This window comes from Sciurus vulgaris (genome assembly GCF_902686455.1).
Source record: "Sciurus vulgaris genome assembly, chromosome: 14".
Lineage (NCBI taxonomy): Eukaryota > Metazoa > Chordata > Mammalia > Rodentia > Sciuridae > Sciurus > Sciurus vulgaris.
This window is the reverse complement of record NC_136475.1, coordinates 66,549,054-66,570,038: the sequence shown is the minus strand read 5'-3', so window position 1 is coordinate 66,570,038 and position 20,985 is coordinate 66,549,054. Positions and strand designations below refer to the sequence as shown.

Below are 20,985 nucleotides of genomic sequence, written 5' to 3'. Positions count from 1 at the left end.
GGGAAGATGCCTTATCCTGAATAAGATTCTGTTTTAGGTCTTCATTTCACAAAAGGTTATTCTTTCTTCTTTATAAAAGCTAATTTAGGACTCAGAAAAGGAAAGTGATAATTATCCCCAGAGAGACTAAAGGCTGATTTCCAAGTGACAGTGTCCACATTTTGTCATGGAAGCAGTTGGAAGATGCCAGTGGCCACGCAAGCTCTTGTCGTGGTTCCAGGCGCAGCTGAGGCTTATAAGCACGTTCCTGACAATCTCTCAGGCCTGTTTAATAAAGCAGTCCCTCTGGATGGGATCAGAGACGTATAGAAAGGGGCAATTATTTTCATTTATAGCTTATGTGGAAAATCCTCAAAGCGGGAGAGAGCTCTTTCTTTGAAGTTCTTTTTAAAGATCCCCTAGAAGATGTCAGGACTCTTGAACATTTATATTCCACCCACCAAAGCAGTGTCTGAGTGAGTAACTTTTGAAGTTTCAGGGAAGCTTCCTCCAGGGTTTGAGGTGAGAATGGAAGAAAGCTTCGCAGTGGCAGAAGGTGGAAGGGTTCACACACCAGAAAGATTTGCCCAGAAGCCAGGGGAGTTCACTTAGGTTTCAAACATGTGCTGGCAAGAACTGAGCCTCTCTGCTTTCCAGCCCCAGCAAGCTCAGAGGAAGCAGCGATGTGTCTGGCCAGGGTTCCTCGCTTTCTGTTTACTGTCATGGAAATGTGAGCAAACGTTGCCAGTATCGGGCATTTGGTCCTCAGTCCTTGGGGTTCTCCTAGAGGGGTTTTCTTAATTGGCTTGTGAATGAAGATGTTGGAATGGTTGCACGGTACTGTGTGGGATGAATAATTTATTGAGACCCTTTGTCTGTTCTCCTTATGTTCTCTCTGTCCCACTTCTAGCTGCATGCATGTAGCCAGACTGTATTCTTTGCCTCAGGGCTTTTTGCTGGGAAGAAAGCAGAGGTGGCTGAGCTCATTGAAGCGACTATGCAGTGGGTCCAGGAGAGGAGGGAGGGTCGGAGGAGTGACTTGGCAGAGTAGAAGCGCTAAAGGGCTGAAAAGAGAAAAGGATGGAGACCACGAGATTAGCGGTACAGTCCTGAAAGGTTCAGGGATAATGGGGCCCTTGGTACAACAGCTCTCATATCCCACAAGCAGACTCAATGGGCAGGGAGGGGCCAAGCCTTGGAATAGGGGCTTCTCAGTAGTAACCAGTGGGAGCGTTAGACAGATCAGGGACATGGTCACAATTGTGTCCAAATGTCCCCAATAATGTTTGAGGGCAATTTCCTCCAATCCTGCAAAATAAGGCTCTGGATTTTGAGTGGATTTATAGAATGTCTGGGATTGTAGATTAAAAATCATGCTCATCTGCTATATATAGATAGCATTTACAAAAGCCAAACTTTTTCCAAAACCTCGATGAGGTGACCGCAGACTACACATATATTCCTTTCCTTTGAACAGCATTTCAAAGGAAATGACCTTGTTTCATCCTTGTTTTATTTGCAATGTTAAGAGCACTCCTGCCCACGCACAGGGACTCTCAGCTCCTCTTTCTTTGGACCACAATGGACCCTTGAGAATCAAGATTTCCCATAGAGCATAATAGCCTCCATAAAATTCACTATATCTTTCACCAAATATTTATTGAATGCTTCATATGTGCCAAGCACTATTCTAGCCACATGGAAAACAGCAATGAAGCAAATTAGACAAAGGTTCTTGCCCTTGTGAAGCTTATGTTCTAGTAAGATGCAGTAAAGTGCAAGTAAAAAAATTGAAGTCACCCTTTCTGGCCCTAAATAATTGCTATAAATCCAGAAATAAATTAACTCAAAGTTATTAAAATGTTTCCTTTGCCCATTCCCCTTGGCTGTGTGCCTTTCACTTCACGACATTCTCATTGTTTGAATTTGTCTTTGTCAAAATAAAAAGTACATTATGAACTTGAGGGAGGTGGGGTTGGGAGGGGTGCCTCTTGAAGATCTCCCATTCGAAACTTGAACCTGTGAATGACAAAAGTGGACTACACTCTTAGGTGAACTAAGAGTGATGAGAAGACCTGGGCTCCTGGAGACCACTAGATGGAGGCTGGTACCTGGGGGAAGCTCAGGTCACCTGCATGTTGCCTCTAGGTCTTTGCTTAAGCTGTCTCCTCTGCTGGGGACTTCCATTCCTCTGCTTGGCTTACTCTGACTTTCCCTTGTGTTTCCGTGTCAAGACAACCCTTCTGAATGCCATCTTGAAGAAGGCTGCCCTGCTTTGACTCCTTTCCTGAGCAGTTATGCTAATTACTTATCCATCCCTAACCAGACTGTAGACTCCCACAAGGTAGAAACTGTCTTGCTCTGTTTCATCTCCAGTGCTTGGCCCAGCACCTAGCACACAGTAGGTGCTGTCCCATCTTTGTGGAATCATTGAATGAATTAAGAGTCACAGATAAACTCTCCTCTTCATGGACAGAACTGACTCCCTTAGCACCAATTTTGGGGAAGCCATTAAAAATAGACAGTGGTATGATGAGGCTAAATGGAAAGAGAATATAGCTTGGCAAGCTAGCAAGCCTCATTAGAATAATTAAAAGGACTATTAACCCAAACTAACCCAGACGTAATTTGAAATGTGTTATGAACTAAGTACAATGGAACATTTATTTGATGGCTCAAACATTATTACGTTAGTAACCTCAATATGGTTCTACACCTCAATTTAAACTTTCTCATTTATGTGTGGGTGTTTCAAATCTCTAATTGGAATTCTGAAAGGAATGCTTCAGAAATGACTTCCTTTGAATGCAAATAGCTATACTGACCAAGAACTATTTTAAATTGCATTTGAATTTCTCCAGGGCCTTGTCCTCTGACCAGAAGAAAAAGAAGTTCTCTGTGCTGCCGGTCAACCACAGATGCTGGAAGATGCTCAGGGTGTCCAAATGCATACTGGGAATATGGCTAGCCAATACAGTTCTTCTCAGTATTCCACCTATACTTTACAAAACTTCAAAGCAAGGGTCTTTAATTGTTCTAAGTCCTATTAGAATATCTGCCTGGAGCCCTTACAAGAGGAAAACAAATTGGTTGGTTATAAAATAAGATACTTTTCTGCTTTTAGTTCCTATTTTTCCTCCCCTTCAGCATTCACTGTAAAATAGTGCCTGCTCTGTGTAAAGCGTGGGGCTATACATTTGCAGACAGGAACCAGAGGAGACCACAGGTTTGCAGGGGAGAGCAAGGGTGCAGGGGTGCAGGTGAGGTTGCTGAGCCAGGTGGGGTGTTGCTGGCTGCCTTAAGGGGGCTGGGCTTTCTTCTGTCAATAGAAAGCAATTAAAAGGTCCAAAAGAAGAACAAGGATGGGAACCGATTTCTACTTTAAGACTATGTGTGTTGCCACTAGGTGGAGAATAGTTTAGAAGAGGCCAAAACTAGAGGTGGAGATGCCAGTTTGGAGGGAGACGGTCACAGGATTTCAGGAGACTGGATGGTGCCCTGGACCAAGGAGCTGGCTGTGAAGACGGAGGCATGTGGATGGATATGTTTTAGAGATGGCATTGATGAGGCTTGTGGTAAATTCCCTGGTGGGGACAAAGAAAGGGAGATTATCAAGGATGATGCCTAAGGATTTTAGGGTTACATTATTTACTAAGGAAACTGTGGTTCTTATGCTAAAAAGGGATACAATAATATGGAGGGAAAACATGGTTTTGGGGGATGCTAACTTTCATGGTACACTGTGTCGCTTAGGATGGTACTTATCCTGAACTGAGAGGAGCCTGGGACTGAAATTTGCAGTTGAGAATATGGTTCAGTGTTCCCAATGCTCTTTCTAATTGATCCGACTGGCAGCCAATTCCTCTTTGATTTCTAGTTACTCTCCAGAACTTGCCTATAGGATTGATGATAGTTGATCAATTAGTGGTGACTGGGAAGATTTCAACTCAAGTACAAAGGGGAATAATTGTGATCGTGGGGAGTGGCCGTGAGTGAATGGGAGGGTGGATGTCACACAGTGCTTATCCCCAACTTCAACCATATCTGATAGACTCTCAGCCTGCTTCGGTAAGTATTTTCCTTTTTTGGAGTTTACTGAGAAATTCTGAAAATCAGTCCCTACCATGCCTAAGGCTGACATTCCTGATGGTCATAAAATCATGGGTCACTGCACCTTCTGCTTATCTTGAAAGGCCACGATTGACTGTGCCACTTCCTCGGGTGTGGGTAGTGAGGATGGGGGAATGGTGTTTTTCAGAATGCGCTGTAGGTCTACACAGGAACTTGGAGATGAATTCCTTCAATATCTGCATGTGAGGAGTGACATCCTCTGGGGGTTTTGGAAAGTGCACAGAAGCTTTGCTGTGGCCAGGGTTCATGAAGTCTCCACTAGATTCTGACAAGAAAGGCCAGGCTTCACAGACCACCGTGAACACTGTGTCCCTTAATCATAGCCAGATGTCAGGCTCAGGAGATTTCATTCTTAAATCATAAATGCCTTCTACTTCTGTTTATGACTTTGCCTTTGTCACTCAGGTTGACTGTGATGAGCACATAAATACTTTGAATACCTGGCCTTGCCTGAGCTGAACTTCACCCAGCCCTGGTTTCAGTGGGCTTCACACTTATTCCCTGGATGTAAAACACATGGCACCTCATCATACTGGTTGACCCTGTTCATATTAAGAGTTTAAAATATACCCAAAGACTTAAATAAATTGTTGAGGTTTTCCCCTTTCCTGCCAAAGTTTTGGTTTTTCATTTGTTGGTTCTAAACTCTGTTGGGTGCTCAAAACAAAAAAAAACTAAACAGAAAACCAAACAGAAAACTAAACAGAAAACATCTCCTTCCTTTAAAGGATTGTAAGAGGATGGAACTAGAGTCACTCACATCCCATCCCTGTCAAGTCTTAAGTCTTCATCATTCTTGTTCAGTATCAACAGAAGCTCTGATTTTCAAAGTCCTCTCCAGGTGGGTCTTTTGACATTAATGAGAGTGAGTCCGTGGGTGAGGAGAGGACTCAGCAGCTCCACAGTGCCGATTTCAAACCATCTTGTTATTACTACGCCTATTTAATGAATGGAGAAAGGAAGTCTCATAGGGGCTGAACAGATCCCTAAAGTTCCAGGTTGCAGAGCCAGCATCGGGTTTCTAGTCTGCTTCCTCCAAAGTGTCTCCACCTTCCTACACAGCATTCTGATCAACTACCCAAGACCCAGCACACACACCAATATACATCAGGAGTGCATCGTGGACCATCTCTGGGCCTGTTCTAACGTTGTGTACATCTTGATAGACTCACATCCTCTGCCCCCACTTTAGACCATTCTCCTTAGAAGTTACTGCGCTATAGTTTTTAATCAAGCTTCTGTATTTCTAGACCAGAGCACACCCTGCCCTTTGTAACTCAGTCAAGAATGGCAGACTTGTTTTCATAAGCACAGAACTTCTCCTTACATGACTGACCTTCAAGAGACCCTGAGGTCTGCAGTAGCCTAAAGGTATGACAGCAATTTTAATTACCTTCTTGGCACTCCCCACTGCACAGCACATGATGAGAAATTCCCACGTCCCCAGGGCTGCTCAAAGGTTAATATTGAAGTTGGAATGTCCTCCTTACTTTGCCCTGTGAAAGCATCCCTGATGGCTTTTTAAAGAAGTCATTAAATGAAAGCCATTACTCCAAAAAGGAGCCTATAAGCCTTGTGGTTAGAGGTAAGCTAGCAACCCCAAGAGTTAGGAATTACAGTACTTGCTTCCTGGCTGTCTTGCTGTGTGGCCCCCGTCCATCTCTCTGTGGGCCCTCCTAGGAGATGTCCATGAACCCATGTGCCATCCAGGGATGCTGGCAATAACGGCACATTGAAGAAACCTGAAAAAAACTTTGAACACCTCTATACACTTATTTTCTTTATCCAACTTGAATGTGAACTAATTTAAAAACATAGCATATTAAATTACACAAACAATAAAACAAAGCCATCTGATGTGGGAGTCAATTCAAGAATACCATCCAAGTGTTTTCTTCCACATCAAGGAAAGAGCATTTCATTTTGCATCTTCTCTTCAAGAGAATGGTTACTGTGTGATGACTTCAGGAAAAACAAAACCAAACCCTGCACCAAACAAAGCCTCAGACATCCTGGGAAGCACCTGGGGGCAGTGATCGTCATCCCCCTTGACAGAAGAGGAACCTGAGACCCCTAGCGTTAGTCCACGCATTCCCAGCCAGTCCTGGCAGAGGAGGGAGCTGGATTTTGAGGTGGTCATATCTGAGCAAGTATCTGTATTCCTGCAAACCCTTCAATGGCGCATCGGCCTCTGCTTTATATGCCTCTGCTGTGACTACAGTAAATCGCTATCATGCCAACAAGTTTCTCAAATAAAATGGACTCAGGAATTGAAACTAAACCAACTGTGAAAGGTAATCTGAGGAGATAACACAAGTGATTAATGCAGTATTGACTCAAAGGATGAGCCAGTTCTTAAATAAAGAATTCTCCAAATAAAGTCACAGTTTACAGAGTGCTCACAGAAGTGGGGAATGGTTTTCAGGAGAAATAAAATGGAGGCGAGGAAAAAATGGGGGTGAGCCTTGGGGAGGAACACGTGGGGTCACACAGCGGGGACACGTGAATGATCCTCTGCTCACAAGCCTATCCGAAAGCACAAAAGGAAAAGCCAGTTACTTCGGGGAGCCAGATGAGTAAAAATGCAATGGGTTAAGATAAAATTTAGCACAATTTCATTATTTTTTAAAGCAATCAGCCTGTGGGTCTGTGATACGCCTACATAATCATGAAGGTGCCACAGAAAATGTCAAGCTTTTCCCTAGTAACCACTGAGCAGCTGGCTCTGTGCTGCATGATTCCATACATTCCAATGTCACAAAGGAAAAGAGAAATCTTTCAAGGAAAGAAAATTTTTTCTTTTTTGCCTTCGAGACATTGGGATGTGTGGATTTGCTCAAAGTGAGGGCAAGTTGTTTTTCAGCAACCCGGACCTTTCTGGCTCTGTTCACTTTATTGGCAGGTGACCATGAAAAGTAACTTGTTGGGGGGCCAGTGGGGTGGAGAGTAAATGTTAGAATTCACATGCTAAAGGAACAAGGGGATAAGTAAGTGCAGTACCACGGAGATGCTGGTCCCTGAACTCCTGGAGTCGACTTGCTGCTTCCCAGGGCTAGTTTTCAAGGTTATATTCTTGTGTTATTTGGAAGCTTCATTTACTGTTTTAAGACCTGAGCTCTGCGGTCTCTTTAAGAGCAGGCCCTGCAGCAGCAAATTGGTTCTGGGGCCTCAGCAAAAAGAGGGATATCTCAACACTATGGAACAAAGACATATGTGGTCATAGGCGGAGTGACCAGCACTGCTCCCTTGCTCAGTCATAGGGTCATTCCTTTGTCATATCTATATTGACTGCAGAGCGTGTGCCAGAGACTGACTGAAGTGCGGGAGGTAAACCAAGCTGAGGCCCTTGAGGAGCCGCCATTGCAATGGTGGAAAGGCTGTCAGTGAACCAGCTCATCTTACATAATATGTGGTGGTGATTTGTGCTTTGGAGAGAAAGGGAGCTGGCTAGGAGAATCAAATGTGAGGGGCCAGGTGGTGGCCATTTAGCTAGGTAGGTAGGTGAGGGATGGCCTCTCTAACGAGCAGACTATTAAGCCAGAGCAGGTATCTGGAGAAATATCCAGGGAGAGGGAGCAGCAAATGCAGAGGCCTAGATGGGAAGGAGCTTTGCAATACTCCAGGGTCAGCAAAAGACAGAAGGAAAGAGGGGATGCCGGGAGCCAGATCAAGACTTTAGGCTTTATTCTGAGTAAAATGAAAAGTCCTTGGAAGATTTTAAGCAGAAGAGTGACATCATTTGACTTGTGTAAAAACTGAGACAAAAACCCCTGGCCTGGTGAACTAATTTGCCTAATGTTAACACCCAGAGGCCAGCAATGGACATGTGGGCTCCCTGGCAAAACACACGGTCCATAAGACTTCTCTTTCACAGGCAAAATCAATTTCAAACCACATGAAGATGTCAAGGGCAGGAGTCACAAAAGGGCAGCTAGAATGGTAACCCCAAAGGGCAGAAATGACCTGTGAGCAAGGGGGCAGGGGGGCAGAGCCTGTACAACTGCTCTTCTGAGTCCCTCCGTGAGGCAGTTACTGCAGAAGGAACCCTACGAAGACCTACAACAGTAAACAACTGTGGCCCGACTACGCTGCAGATCTCCAGATGCTCTTGAACATAATAAATTCATGGAATTTAACTGAAAGAAAAAGCTGAGCTCTTCATGTAGTCAGGCATGTTTTCAGTTGTTTCTTTCATCTTCTCTCAAAGGTGTTCCTGGGACTCTCTCCATCAAGGTTTTTCAGAGAGCAGCTTCAGCCCTCTATTTCCAAAGGTCAGGGATATTTCCATCTTCCCTAAACCCGGATTTCTGGCTGGTGCCCACCTGCCCTCTGCCCATTCAGAGACCTGTCAAAGAAGCACTCCAGGCGCATCCTGAGTCTAAGGCATAGCTAGTGCTCATAAATGCCTGAATGAAGGAGCAAATGAATGATTGAATGAATATGGGGTTTGAAAGGGCGGCACGCACTCCAGGAAAATATAAGCATGCATGAAAATATTCTCTTGAGAATTCCTAATTAGCAGGATTTCTCTGTTCAGACTTTGCATCTCCCCCATTTCAGTCCAAAGGCTTTCCCGCAAAGCTCCCTGAACAACCATATTCATCTAACATCTAAGTGAGCCGTTCCTCTTGAACCTTGGTTTACTTTGAATTCCTAATGAGATGCAATTTTCTAGGGTGCATAGGAAGTTAGTGTCTCTTTAACAGCTGTCTCCTGCGTGCCTTTCTGAGTGCCCCTTGATTCAGTGTTCTCGGGATCACCAGAAATTTATTTATTTGTTTGAGTCCGTTGAAGTTGGTTTAGGACAAATTAATTATTCTTTTATGTGCCACACCCTGAGCCTCATTCTGGACGAAAAAAAAAAAAAAAAAAGAATATAAAATACTCCAGTTAGAAGATATCCTTAAATTTTGGAAAAATTTCCAAAAGCTTTATAGTTTGTCAATTTGGTATTTAAGATATTTTAGCAGAAACTAAGGTCATGATTTAATTTGGCAACTACAGAGATCATCAGAACTGCTGCCTCTTGTGATTGACACCACTGTCACTCAAGTCAGTGAAGAAACACATTTTTCTACCAGCCATTTGCTGCATCTTGGTCAGTCACACAAAGATGTCCACCCACATATGCTTTTTTCTCTTCTCCTGGAGATGCAAATGAGGCTTAGGCACACAATGAAAGGGATTATTTTCAAAATCTTTGAGAGGCTCAAGACATTAAAAGTGATTTTGGGGAAGGGGGAATAAAGAATGATAGAACTGAAAATAAGGCCAGGGAAACATGCAAAAACTAAGGAGGCACTCCCCGAGAATGAGATACCTGCAGATGGCACATGTCCCAGAGTCCTCAGCGTGTGGGACAGGGCTCCCAGTTGCAATCAACAGAATCTACTCTAGGTAGTTCAGCAGAAAGGAACTTTATTAAAAACTACATTAGGATGGGGCAGATAATTTAGTCTAGGGACCTATACAACTAAGCACACCATGCCGTCCATGCAGCAGGCAGGATGGATGCCTCTGCTGCCCGCCTGGCCCCTTGCACCTTGATGCCGCACCCTGAACACTACTACCCTCTGCCCCTGCTGACCGTGGAGGTCAGATGCTTCTGCTGCCAGAGTGGGTTCCATTGTGCCTGCTTCCTCAAAACAGCTCCTGTCAGAATCACACCATCATATGTCAGTGTCTGTCTTACATTCTACCTAGAATAGCGGTTGGAAAGCTAGTGTTCCAGTTTCTGCCTTGGGATCTGAAAGCTGGAAAATTCCCAAATGTTGGAAAAGTGTTAAATATGCTAGGTAGCCTGAAAATATCATAATTTATGATTCTTGGATGCCCATCATCCACATCCATTCTTACCCCACATTTGAACTTCCTCTGAACACAGTATTTTCATACTTCATATGAACAAGAGTCTGCTCATCCTTTCTTTTACATTGTTTTTTTTTTTTTTTTTTTGGTGATGCTAGGGATTGAACCCAGGATTTTGTGTGTGTAGAGCAAGCACTCTACCAACTGAGCTATATTCCCAGCCCTCATCCTTTTTTTTGACAAGGGAAACACATCCACTTCAAGAACATGACTTCTGGGGCTGCAATTGTGGCTCAGTGGTAGAGCACTTGCCTAGCATGTGTGAGTCACTGGGTTCGATCCTCAGAATCACATAAAAATAAATAAAATAAAGGTATTGTGTCCAACTACAACTAAAAAATAAAAAAAAAAAACATGATTTCTGAGTGGTTTCCATCCCTCCATTAGTTCCATTTGACCTTCTATAAATTATGGATTAAATTGTGAAGACAAAAATCCTAAAAGGGGGAGGGAGTTGAAAGTCATCCTACTGGACTGATGGACCTGGGGTATACCTCTTCTTGGCCCTGTGGGTGGAAATTTCTGGGGAGCATTCTACACAGGTCTTCAGAAGGGCCTACAGGATCAGATTGCATCTTCTCACAGCCTGACAATACATTCTTAGATAAATTTCTTTCTCTTCCTATTTCACTCCTTCTAGTTCCCCACTCCCAAATCTGCAAGGAAATAAGTTTTAGTGGGGTTTTGGTGAGAACCTAGGTTGACATCTGAGTTCCAGACATATGTGTTCCTGAGTGTAAGGAACAAACACATCAACCCACACAATGAATCTCCTTTGTGCCTTTCTGTCCAGTGGAATCAAGAATTTAAAATAATCAATACCTCTTAATTCAATAGCTTCATAGCTGGGTCTGCTGGTAGAAGAAATTCTCTCTTGGGAACTATTTTGTAAAGAGCAGGATTGTCTATGAATGACCCTGGGGCTCAAAAGAGTTACATGGACAATGAGCAGCTGGGGACTTGGGGGTACCTGTTCTCCCAGGAGGTGGTGATGGCTTCATTCAAACTCAGATTCCCATAGAACCAGTGGCTGTCTTCTGTGTCTCCCTTCCACCTGGCAGGAGGACCGGAACACTGTGGTCTTTAAGCTCTAGGTTCCCCCAGTTTCTCAGGTATAGGGAAGCTGCTTTTGGGACCATTCCTACAAAAAGCTACAAGACCAAATCCAGACTGCCTGACTCCAGGGGATGCATTTCCCCACTGAACAGGCTCCTTTTCAGTGGTTGCCCTATAAGGAAGGAGAGCCACAGGCTGGAGGTGGCTGGGGTGGCGGTGATGGTGGTGTTGGTGTAGTAATTTGTTGCCATGTCACTGATCTTCCTATGAGATGATGTGGATCCCAAGGGAAGGTGTGAAATATGCCCTGATCCTTGCCCTGAAGATTCCCAAAGAGGCTTTGAGACCTCTAAACCAGAGAGATCCAGTGATGAGTTGTAAATGGGAGAAACAGCACCATCTATTGGTTCCTGGTTTGTGGTGCACACAGCATCTCAGGTCATTCCACTATGCCATAGGCTTCTGTTTCAAGTGAGGGGATACTGACAAGACCAGAAATCCTAGGAATGGCTGTTATTTTACTCACATTGCTTTAAAATGAGCTCTTTGGTGAGAAACATTATTGGATGAAAATAAATAAGTGAATAAAACAGTTTGGTAAGTCCATGGAAAGTGTGGATGGCACCAAGAATTTAAATCCAGAACAAATAGTTATTCCAGTGAGAACAAATTATTTGCCTTCTCCACAAGGGAAGGGTCTCCAATGTAATCGCTCTTCTGCCTGTAGTTTTATTACAAGTCTTGGGGTTGGTCACAGTGGCTAAAAAGTAGTCAGTAGTGCTAGTAGCCGTGGTGAGAAGCCTTGTTGGTCCAGTGGATTGTCTCCATCTCTGCCACAATGGCCAGCTGTCCGCGAGGCTATTGAACGAGTATCAGGATGACTGGGGAAAGAGAAAACTTTGCAGGGCAAAGGGCAGGCAACCTTCTACTACATAGAACCTCCTCTACAGGGGGAGGCCTCTTCTGAAAATTCCAGTGGGACACAAATTTTCTTCCATGAGACAGTAGAATGAATTGAACGTAACTTCCTTATGTTTGTCTATGAATACATGACCAGTGTGATTCCATATCATGTACAACCACAAGAATGGGATCCCAATTAGAGTAAGTTATACTCCATGTGTGTGTAACATGTCCAAATACACTCTACTGTCAAATATATCTAAAAAGAACAAATAAAAATTTTTCTTCCATAACAGGGCTTGTTCTGAGAAGCCCATCTACATGCCCCTTCCCAAGACCGTCTTTCACATCCTTGACCGTCCGTCCAAACTTAGCTACCACCTAAGACATGCTGAAGATGTGCTTCTCAGGCCATCTTGCCTTCTAGGCAGCGTCCATAGTGGACTACTTAGTTCTGCACCCTGGGAAGACTTCCTTTCCCCTACTGTCCCTCATGCTGAGGGACAAATCCTCAGTGGTTAAATTCCAGCAGGTAACAACAAAACTTGCATTCATCTGGAAGCCAGATTTGACATATTCCCACCTTATTAAAGTGGTCATTGGGAATTTCTCATGAGACCATCACTGTGAGGGAGGAGTAGCAATGAGGTCAGTGGGAATTGTCAGCGTAAAGCACTGACCCCCCTGCAGCTCCTGAGTCCAGTCAGCTCATTGGAGCTCAGTGCTGGTATAGACTACTTCCATCTGATGAGCACATGCTGCTGGTCTGGGCCCACAGAACTTCGGGATCAGTGGGTGCAAGCACTCTTAGTTTGAGACAGCAGTTTAGGTCACATGGTCACTTAGTGTCCTGAAGTCAAGTCCCAGTGGCAAATCAAGAGTTATTTCCAAAAGGAGAATAATTACTTGCATAAGAAAGCTTGGCTTCATTCCAAGAGCTAAAAGGCTGCAGCTGTTCTTCCCCTATCAGGATTGGCCACGGGCTCCGTAAAATATCCAGGTCTGTCACAGATGCTCTTAGTGTTGTCAGACCTCCTGAGTCATACAGGCATTAATGTAGAGCTGCTTATGGTGGGGTCTGAACCAGCTGAAGAGCCCTTTCTTTGCCCAGGCCTCCATTAACAGTAAATGAGTCTGAGCAGCAAACCCAAGGTGACATGGACCGCCTTCAGATGTCGAAGAGTTCCATCAAGCATCTGTGCCTTTCTTAGTGGTGGCACTAATGTCTGCAACTCCTACAATGATATGGTATTGCTTCTGTTTATTTATTTTGGCAGGAAGGGGGAGCCTAAGGAATGTGACCTTGGCCCTGCCATTAATTGACAGCCTTATTCCATGGGTCAGATTGCTGAGGGGAAGTTATTTCAGCTGTAGACTCAGGAACTAGGTAAATTACCATTTGCTTTTTCACTGAGAAAACTGAGACAGTCAGAAAAGAACTTCTACAGTCTACCATCGCCATATCCGCCCACGGTCCAGCATCTTGTTCCCATTTACAGTCTGTTCTCCTAAAATGTGTGTTTTGTTATGGGCACTAGCTCAAATATTATTGCTAAGTAGGGGGATGATGTCATTACAAGGTGAAAATAGGGTTGGTTCATAAGTGACGTTTTCCCTTAGCGTATTAATGTTTGGTGTCACCAGATAAGAGCAGCAGAATAGAAGGACCCTAATGGAACCAGTTGAGTGAGCAAGATGCAGAATAAGCTGCCCACATTGCATGCTTTTCTTGGTTCAGTTGTGCCACAGGTTGTGCCTTGGAAATGCTTTTGGTATAACTCAGCAGTTTCTGTCTTTCTTTATGCCCAGTTCTATTACAGTGTCTTGGCCCTTTCCCTGGGAAGGTGAAGTTCTTTATTTACTGTTACATTTATTTACTAGGAATATGATATTTTTAAACTGTGCTAATATTTTCTTTCTTCCTTGTTCTTTTTATGTTGCCCAGGTTGGCCTCCATCCTGCCCCTGCTTCCTGAGTGGCTGAGGTCACAGGTGTGCACCACCATGCCTGGTTTTTTGCTTTATGTTTATTAAGATTGGTGTTAGTGATCAGGTTGCAAAGTTGGATAGATTTGGGATGGTCTGCCCCCATCATTGCTTAGAGCATGAATTTGAGAATGAAAACATTTTTAGGAGCTCATTTATCTTATTATAGCAGAAATGCCTGTTTGCTGCCTTTCTACCCATAACCTTGGATAAATTGTTCATGCTCTTATCTAAAGCTAATTCCTCCACTAGTGGACTGCATTCCATCCTCTTATTCAAGGACCTTGTTCCAGCATTTTCCCTTTTTTAGCATTTTTTCTTATTTCATCAACTTTTCATCTGTCCTGGAACATTCTCTCCAACATCCTTCCCTCAATTAAAAAAATCATTCTCTTGATTCCATGTCTCCTGTCAATCTATGACTCCCACTTCCCATTCCTTTACTCCTTTATTCCACAAAACCAGTTGCAGGCATGGTCGAACGCTTTCTACCTCCAGCTCTTCTCCTATGTTCTCTTGAGCCTCTGGTTGCGTTCACTGCTCTCACCCAAACTCATTTTCAAAGTCACAGTGACCTCCTCATTGGTAAATGCAATGGTTAATTTCCACTCCTTTTCTTACTTGATCAGTCAGCAGCAATTGTAGTGTTGCCCACCCCTCCTCCATACCTGTTGTTCACTAGCTTCGGGGCAATCACAGTCTTGGTTCTCCTCCTAGCTCACTGGCTGCTCCATCTTGGTCACCCTTGCAGATTCCCCTTCTTCTCCAACCCCTTAGAGTATTTCTCCTATCTATACTCAGTCCTTTGGCAATGTGCTCTTGTTTCATGCTGCCTAAATACTGACATTGCCCTAATATGTGTCTCCAGAGCAGACCTTTTTCCTAAAACTGCAGACTTACATATTCAATTGCCTACGTGACATCTCCACTTTGTTTAATGTGCATTTTAAAATTAGCAAGTCTAAAGCTGTCTAGCGAGCAAGTCTGAACTGGATTTGCTAGTTTAGACTGTCTTGACTAGACAAGGCAAAATTAGACTGTCTAGACCAGCAAGTGTAAAACTGAACTTCCGATAGCCCTCACCCACTCTGCACCCCATACCCCATGGCCCCAGCAGCCGTTCTGCTCTCAATGGATGGAAGCTCTGTTGTTCCAGGTGCCTGCCCCACATTCTTGCAGTCATTTCTGTCTCCTCTCTATCACCCCACACATCAAACATATCAGCAGATCCTGCTGGTTCCACTTTCAAAATACATCCAGAATCTGTGCACCTTTCGCCTCCTCTGCTATCATTTTCTCTTGCTTCAATTACTACAAAATAAACCTCCCAACTGATTTCTCTATTTCCATCTTTTCCTCCTTATAATCAATTTGTAATACAGGAGTTACTTTGATCCCTAAATGGATGTTAGATTCTTGTACCTGTTCAAAACTCCTTTAGTGGTTTTGAGTAAAAGCCCAAGTCTTTACAATAGTCCTCAGGCCTCAGCTGATGTAACCCACCACCCCCACTGCCACCCATTCTCTTGCTCCCTGGATCTCATTCTTGCCACTAGCTCTCCTCCAGTCACATTTGCTTTTCTCTGTTCTTGAAATACATCAGATACTCTCCTGCCCCGGGTCTTTGCACCTAGCTATTTCTTTTGCCTAGAACTTTCCTCCATCTCCTTTATTTTATTTTGGTACCAGGTAATGAACCCAGGCACTCTGAGGCACTAAGTCATATACCCAGCCCTTTTATTTTTTATTTTGAATCAGGGTCTTGCTAAGTTACTTAGGGCCTTGCTGAGTTGCTGAGGTTGGCTTTGAACTTGAGGTTCTCCTGCCTCAGCCTCCCAAACACTGGGATTACAGGCGCGTATCACCGCGCCTGATTCTCCAGCTCCTTTAAATATTTGCTCAAATCTCACATTCTCAATGAGGCCTGACCTGTTTAAAATTGTAAAATACTTCTGTCTCCATCCTCTTTACTCCCCCACTGCTTTACCTCATTCTCCTCTTCCCCCATAGTTATCACCTGTAACCTGTCAAATACATAATGTCTATTGTTTTTTATCTTTCTCTTCTCCTAGAATATTTAGGTTCTATAAGGGCAGGGATGTTTGTTGGGCTCACTAGTGTGTCCTAAGTGCCTAGAATAGTGACTTGGCACACAGTGGTGTGCGGTATTTATTGTATGATTGACGGAACTCACTGTGAGGCTGTCTAGGGTAAAAAATTCATTTGCTACCTGAGCTCCATGAGCCCGCTCTGACCAGTGGCACTTGGGTTCCAGGGACTAGGGCTGGTGTGAAACCAGTGAGCCAGCACCTGAAAAGTCTAGGTAGTCCTTTTCTTAGTGAGCTGTTGTTATTTTGTTAATTGACTTTAGTTCTTTTTTGATGAAGGCTAAGAGGGCTCCTTCCCTCAAAGGTGTCTGTCCTCCTGTTTGTTCAAAGGGCTGTTGGATGTGAAGACTCAAGTCTGAGAATTGGGTTATGGGCTACAACTTTACTGTGGTTTAAATTATACCCTCCTTGCAGACCTACTTTTTTTGGGAGGGTGGAGGTTATGCACAAGAATTAGAACGTTAGTAGACTTTTATCTACTTGGAGCTTAGGGGTGTCTAGGGATATTGTATCTGATTATCTCTTACTCAAGACCCTGCAGATGAGAGCTTTCAGACACCACTTTGGTATTACTACCAGTTAGTCTCCACACTTCTTTTGTCTTTGGCCTTTACATGCTGTTTCTTGGACACTCTCACCCAGGGATCCAGTCTACCCCTCCAGAGAACAGGAGGTCCATTGCAGGAGCTGTGCCCTCCCTGCATGTCCAGCCCACAGCCTACTATAGGGCTTCCCTCTACCCCCAGTACATTTATTTCTCAGTGCTGTGATGAAGGGCATTTCCTCTGGGCTTTGGGGGACACAGAGGAAATGCAATATGACAACCTCCCTAAGTCTTTGAATTTCTTTCTCTATATATCCCACATACTTCTGGGATTCAGCTCCAGGTGATGTTGGCAACCACTGAGTCCAGGCTGATTGGTTATCAAACATTAGAACCCCTCCCAGATGCTTGGCTTAGCCCAGGACTTTGCCAAGTGCCCCTGTATTAACAGATTCAATTTGATCAAAAAATTATAACCATATTTCTCTCGAGTGACATAATGGAATATCTCATATTTGCCTTATCAATGTTTGGAATTCTGATATGAAAGCCTTTTCCTCCCCAGGCCCCAAGCCTGCTGGACTCTGACTTTAAGTTCTAGAAGCAATGAGGCATGAAGCACATGAAGAAAACTGTTTTCCCTGTGCAAGGAAATCTGGGCTATCAGCACCTTCTGGAGAGCCTCATCAGGCCCTTGGAGCAGAGCTGCTGCTTCTGGCTTAGGAGGCTGCCAGGGGTATGAGGAATTTGAGTCCCCTGCGTCTCCATTCCAATCCCAGGGTCCCCTCTTTCCTAATCAAGTGCCAATTTTCACCTCAGAGACCTACGGGGCTATGGATTCAACTGATAATTCAGCATCTCACAGGATCAAAGTCTTGAGTTTGTTTTTCAGCTATCTCAGTCCAATGGCTACCAGAAATAGAGGTTCTCTGGCATGATCATTAAGAAATCCCTGGCACGTTCTACCATGTACAAAGTCATCATTTCTAAGCTTGGGCATTGCCGACATTCTGAACCAGTTAATTCTTTGTTGTGAGGGACTGTCCTGTGCACTGTAGGATGTAGCATCCTTGATTTTATTCCTTGCATTTCAACTCTCTTCTAAGATGTAGCAGCCAAAACAGTCTAGACATTGCCAGATGTTCCCTGGGGCAAAGTCACCCATAGCTGAAGCCACTGCATTAACTTAAGGAATAAGGACTATGGGAATCTTGATTTTTTTTCTTTTGAGTTGTCAAGTTCTGTTAAAAGCAGACAGTTCACCCCCAACCCTGCTCCTGTTCCTCAGGTTCTTTCTTGATGTTTCTCATAGCAGTGGAATCAGCACAGGAATAACGAATTCTTCTACCGCCATCACATGACACACACTTTTTGTAATATTAGCTGTAAGTTGTCTTTAACCCTAAGCAAGCCAGATAACCAATAAGAGGATCACATTTCTGTGGGTATGTTGCTTGAAACCCCTCAGAATATCTCCTTAGGGTTCTAGCTGCTAACAAATTTAGACAATTTTAGCAAAAATGGAATGTATTCGAGATGAGCAGGTAGCTCTCAGAACTCTCTAGGAAGGCCAGACAGGCAAGCTTCAGGACAGGAATGTTCTAGTGACTACTTTGCCGCTGCTGCTGCTGCAGGCACAGGTGCCACAGCTTGCACATGTAACGTAGCTTGATACTGGGCCTGGAAGACAGACCATGCCCTGGTTGGAAAACAAAGTTTGGGGCTTCTGGAGAGGTGAGATTCACAAAGTAGGAAATCTCCCAAATGCAGGTTGTTCAAATGGTACTAAGACAAAAAGTTGAGCCATTATATCAGGATGTTGAAAAAAATTAAATCAGATCATATATTTTCATTACCTTATTTCTTTTTCTCACAGACTGAACATAAGACACACATTGGATTTTTACAAATGAGGGTGAGGGGACTTTATTAATGCTTTTCAGAAGAAAAGCAAACTTCATTTTCCATCATGTTGGAGGCTCCTGGCTTAATTCATGTTACTATTATTTTCACTGATGTTATATACCACAAGCTATATAAAATGTACTGGAAATAAAAATTATTTTCATTCCAATGGGGAAGAAAATTACAGGTTCAAAAAATTAAGTTTAATATCAAAAGAAGTTACACATAAAGGTTCCCACATTTCTACAATCTGGTGGTTAACATATCTCAACCTGTGTGGACTGAGATACATTCATGTGAACCCTTGGAAATTTTTATTTGGAGGCTGAAGCTTCTGCTGAGAAACAGTGCATCGCAGAGCAGGATTTTCACACTGATAGACCTTAGAACATGAGTTCCCCACCCCCCCAAAATATTCACTAACTGTTCATTGTAAAGAATGTAGAATATTTTAGAGGATAAAGCAGAAATTCTTAATGAGAGGGTGCCAGTCTATCTTCAGGGGAGTATTTACTTGGAACTGTGGGTGTTACAAAGAATCCCAGAGCAAGTGTGGTGGGGACTGTAAGCACTACTCAGGAGGCTGAGGCAGGAGGATGGATATTCGAGGCCAGCCTGTCTCCTGTCTCAAAATTTAAAAAAAGCAAGTGCTGAGAATGTAGCTCAGTGGTGGAGCACTCTTGGGTATAATCCCCAGTGCCGGAAAAAAAAAAAAAAAGTCTCAGGACAAACAGAGTCCAATAAAGCTGATATCTGAGGATTCCACCTGGCTCATGGCAGCAAGCCCAAGCCCACTATACTCCAGAGGTGTGTGACTTCTTATATTTGCATATGAATGCTTCTGTTTTTCCTAGACTAACTTTGTAGCATTCCACTGGCACCAAAGAGCCAAATGGTGACGTCTCCTTGAAGCGCTCCTGGTTACTGGTTTCATGTGATGGTGGAACTGTCTCTGGTGTGCCAGTTTTTTCTTCAGGATTCAAGCACTTCTTAATCCCAGGTTCAGGGGAATGGCTGCCCTTGGAATCCAGAGGGCTGCTGCTCGCTCCGCAGTCTTGAAGGAGCCGGTGGTGATCTTCACTGAGCAACAAGACCACGGTTCCTCCAACACCCAGCACTCTGTGACAAAGAAGGGTAATTAGATGAGTACTTCTTTCTTTTCAGACAACAAACAATCCCGCTTTATTTAAAATAGTTGTTTTTAATTTGAAATTTAATTTTCGCTATTTAAATACAAGGATTTTTGGTAATTAGGTAGTATCTTCCATAATGCATATTCATTATAGTAATTATGGAATCCCTAGTACAAATCTGCTTTAATTATCTATTTTTACTCTACTTAAAAGGCAAGCCTCAAAGTAATTTGTAGTCACAGTCTAATAAATGATTGTACAGAGAAAAAGGCAAGTGACAGAATCTACAGAATCAGCATATTTAAGTAGGCAGGAGGCTGATGGTAGAGAAAAGTCACCAGGGAGGAGTCGGGACATGAACAAAAGGATGTTAAAGGGAAATTCAGACAAAGTGGGGCAGACCTTGAGCTGTCCACCCTTTGAGGGGTTCACTGACTCAGTCGTGCACTTGAAGTCTGAGTAGCGGTCCAGAGGAAACCGTGAGGAAGTACACAGGGTCCTGTGAGCAGCAGACTTACTGAGCAGTGGGGGAGAGGCGGGTGACAGTGCAAGAGTGTGAGAAAGGCCACCTGGAAACACACGAGGCAGGTCCTAATCCCAGGCACAAGAGGGGGAAATTCCCTGAGGGTGAGATGTCTGTGTGACTAATTGAAGGACAAGTGGGACTGAGCCAGGGAGTGGTAGGGGCTGGAGGCAGAAGAGGCGGAAATGCAGGAAGGCGTGAGGTGGAGGGGCCCTGAAAGCTACCAGCCTTATGGGGGAAGTAGAGGTTGAGAGGAGGCGGAAGGGAAGACCAGAGTCCAGTTTGGAAAGTGCCTAAGGAACACATGAGTACAGCTTCCCAGAGAGCAGGGTACACAGCCTGGAAGCACTGAGAGAGACCAGGGCTTGAGGTAGGGGCACAAGAGCTTTCACCAGTGAAAGGCAGATAAGGCCATAAGGGCCAAGGGAGCCATCTGGGCAGCAGAAGAGGGGTGGGGGAAGGCCAGGGAGTAGACAGAGGAGGTCTGAGGAGGGACAGAGGAGAGGAGCACAATGAACAGATATCATAAGAGAATAATCTGGACAACAGTGAAGTCCTGGAAGCCCGAGAAGTAGTTGAGAAGGAGATGGTCTCACAGTGTCCACTGGTACAGGACTAACAAGGACCAGAATTATAAGGTGTCATCAGAGAACCCAGGGACAGCGAGCCTGGACGAGGACAGGAGCAGGTGGATGCCAGTCTGCTGACCCTGTGTGTTGACTCATTAACAACCCATCTTCTCATACTGGGTGGTCCAGGGCCTGTTCTGTCCCAGGGTTGCCTGTATCTATCCTCAGGACCTACGGCAGTGATGGACTGTGCAAATACCCCACAAATTTTTTTGGGAAGG

The 20,985-nt window shown here is 44.1% G+C and overlaps 1 protein-coding gene across 1 annotated transcript in view; it reads right to left on the bottom strand.

Moving 5' to 3' along the window:
- Nucleotides 1–19,099: 19,099 nt before the first annotated feature.
- The window catches only part of THUMPD2 (THUMP domain 2 tRNA and snRNA guanosine methyltransferase), a 39,277-nt gene continuing 37,391 nt past the window's right edge, over nt 19,100–20,985 (bottom strand). Inside the window, exon 10 of the mRNA XM_079111129.1 lies at nt 19,100–19,598. Within this exon, the coding sequence (XP_078967255.1) occupies nt 19,274–19,598 (325 nt within the window). The 3' untranslated portion in view covers nt 19,100–19,273. The remainder of the gene's footprint in view (nt 19,599–20,985) is intronic.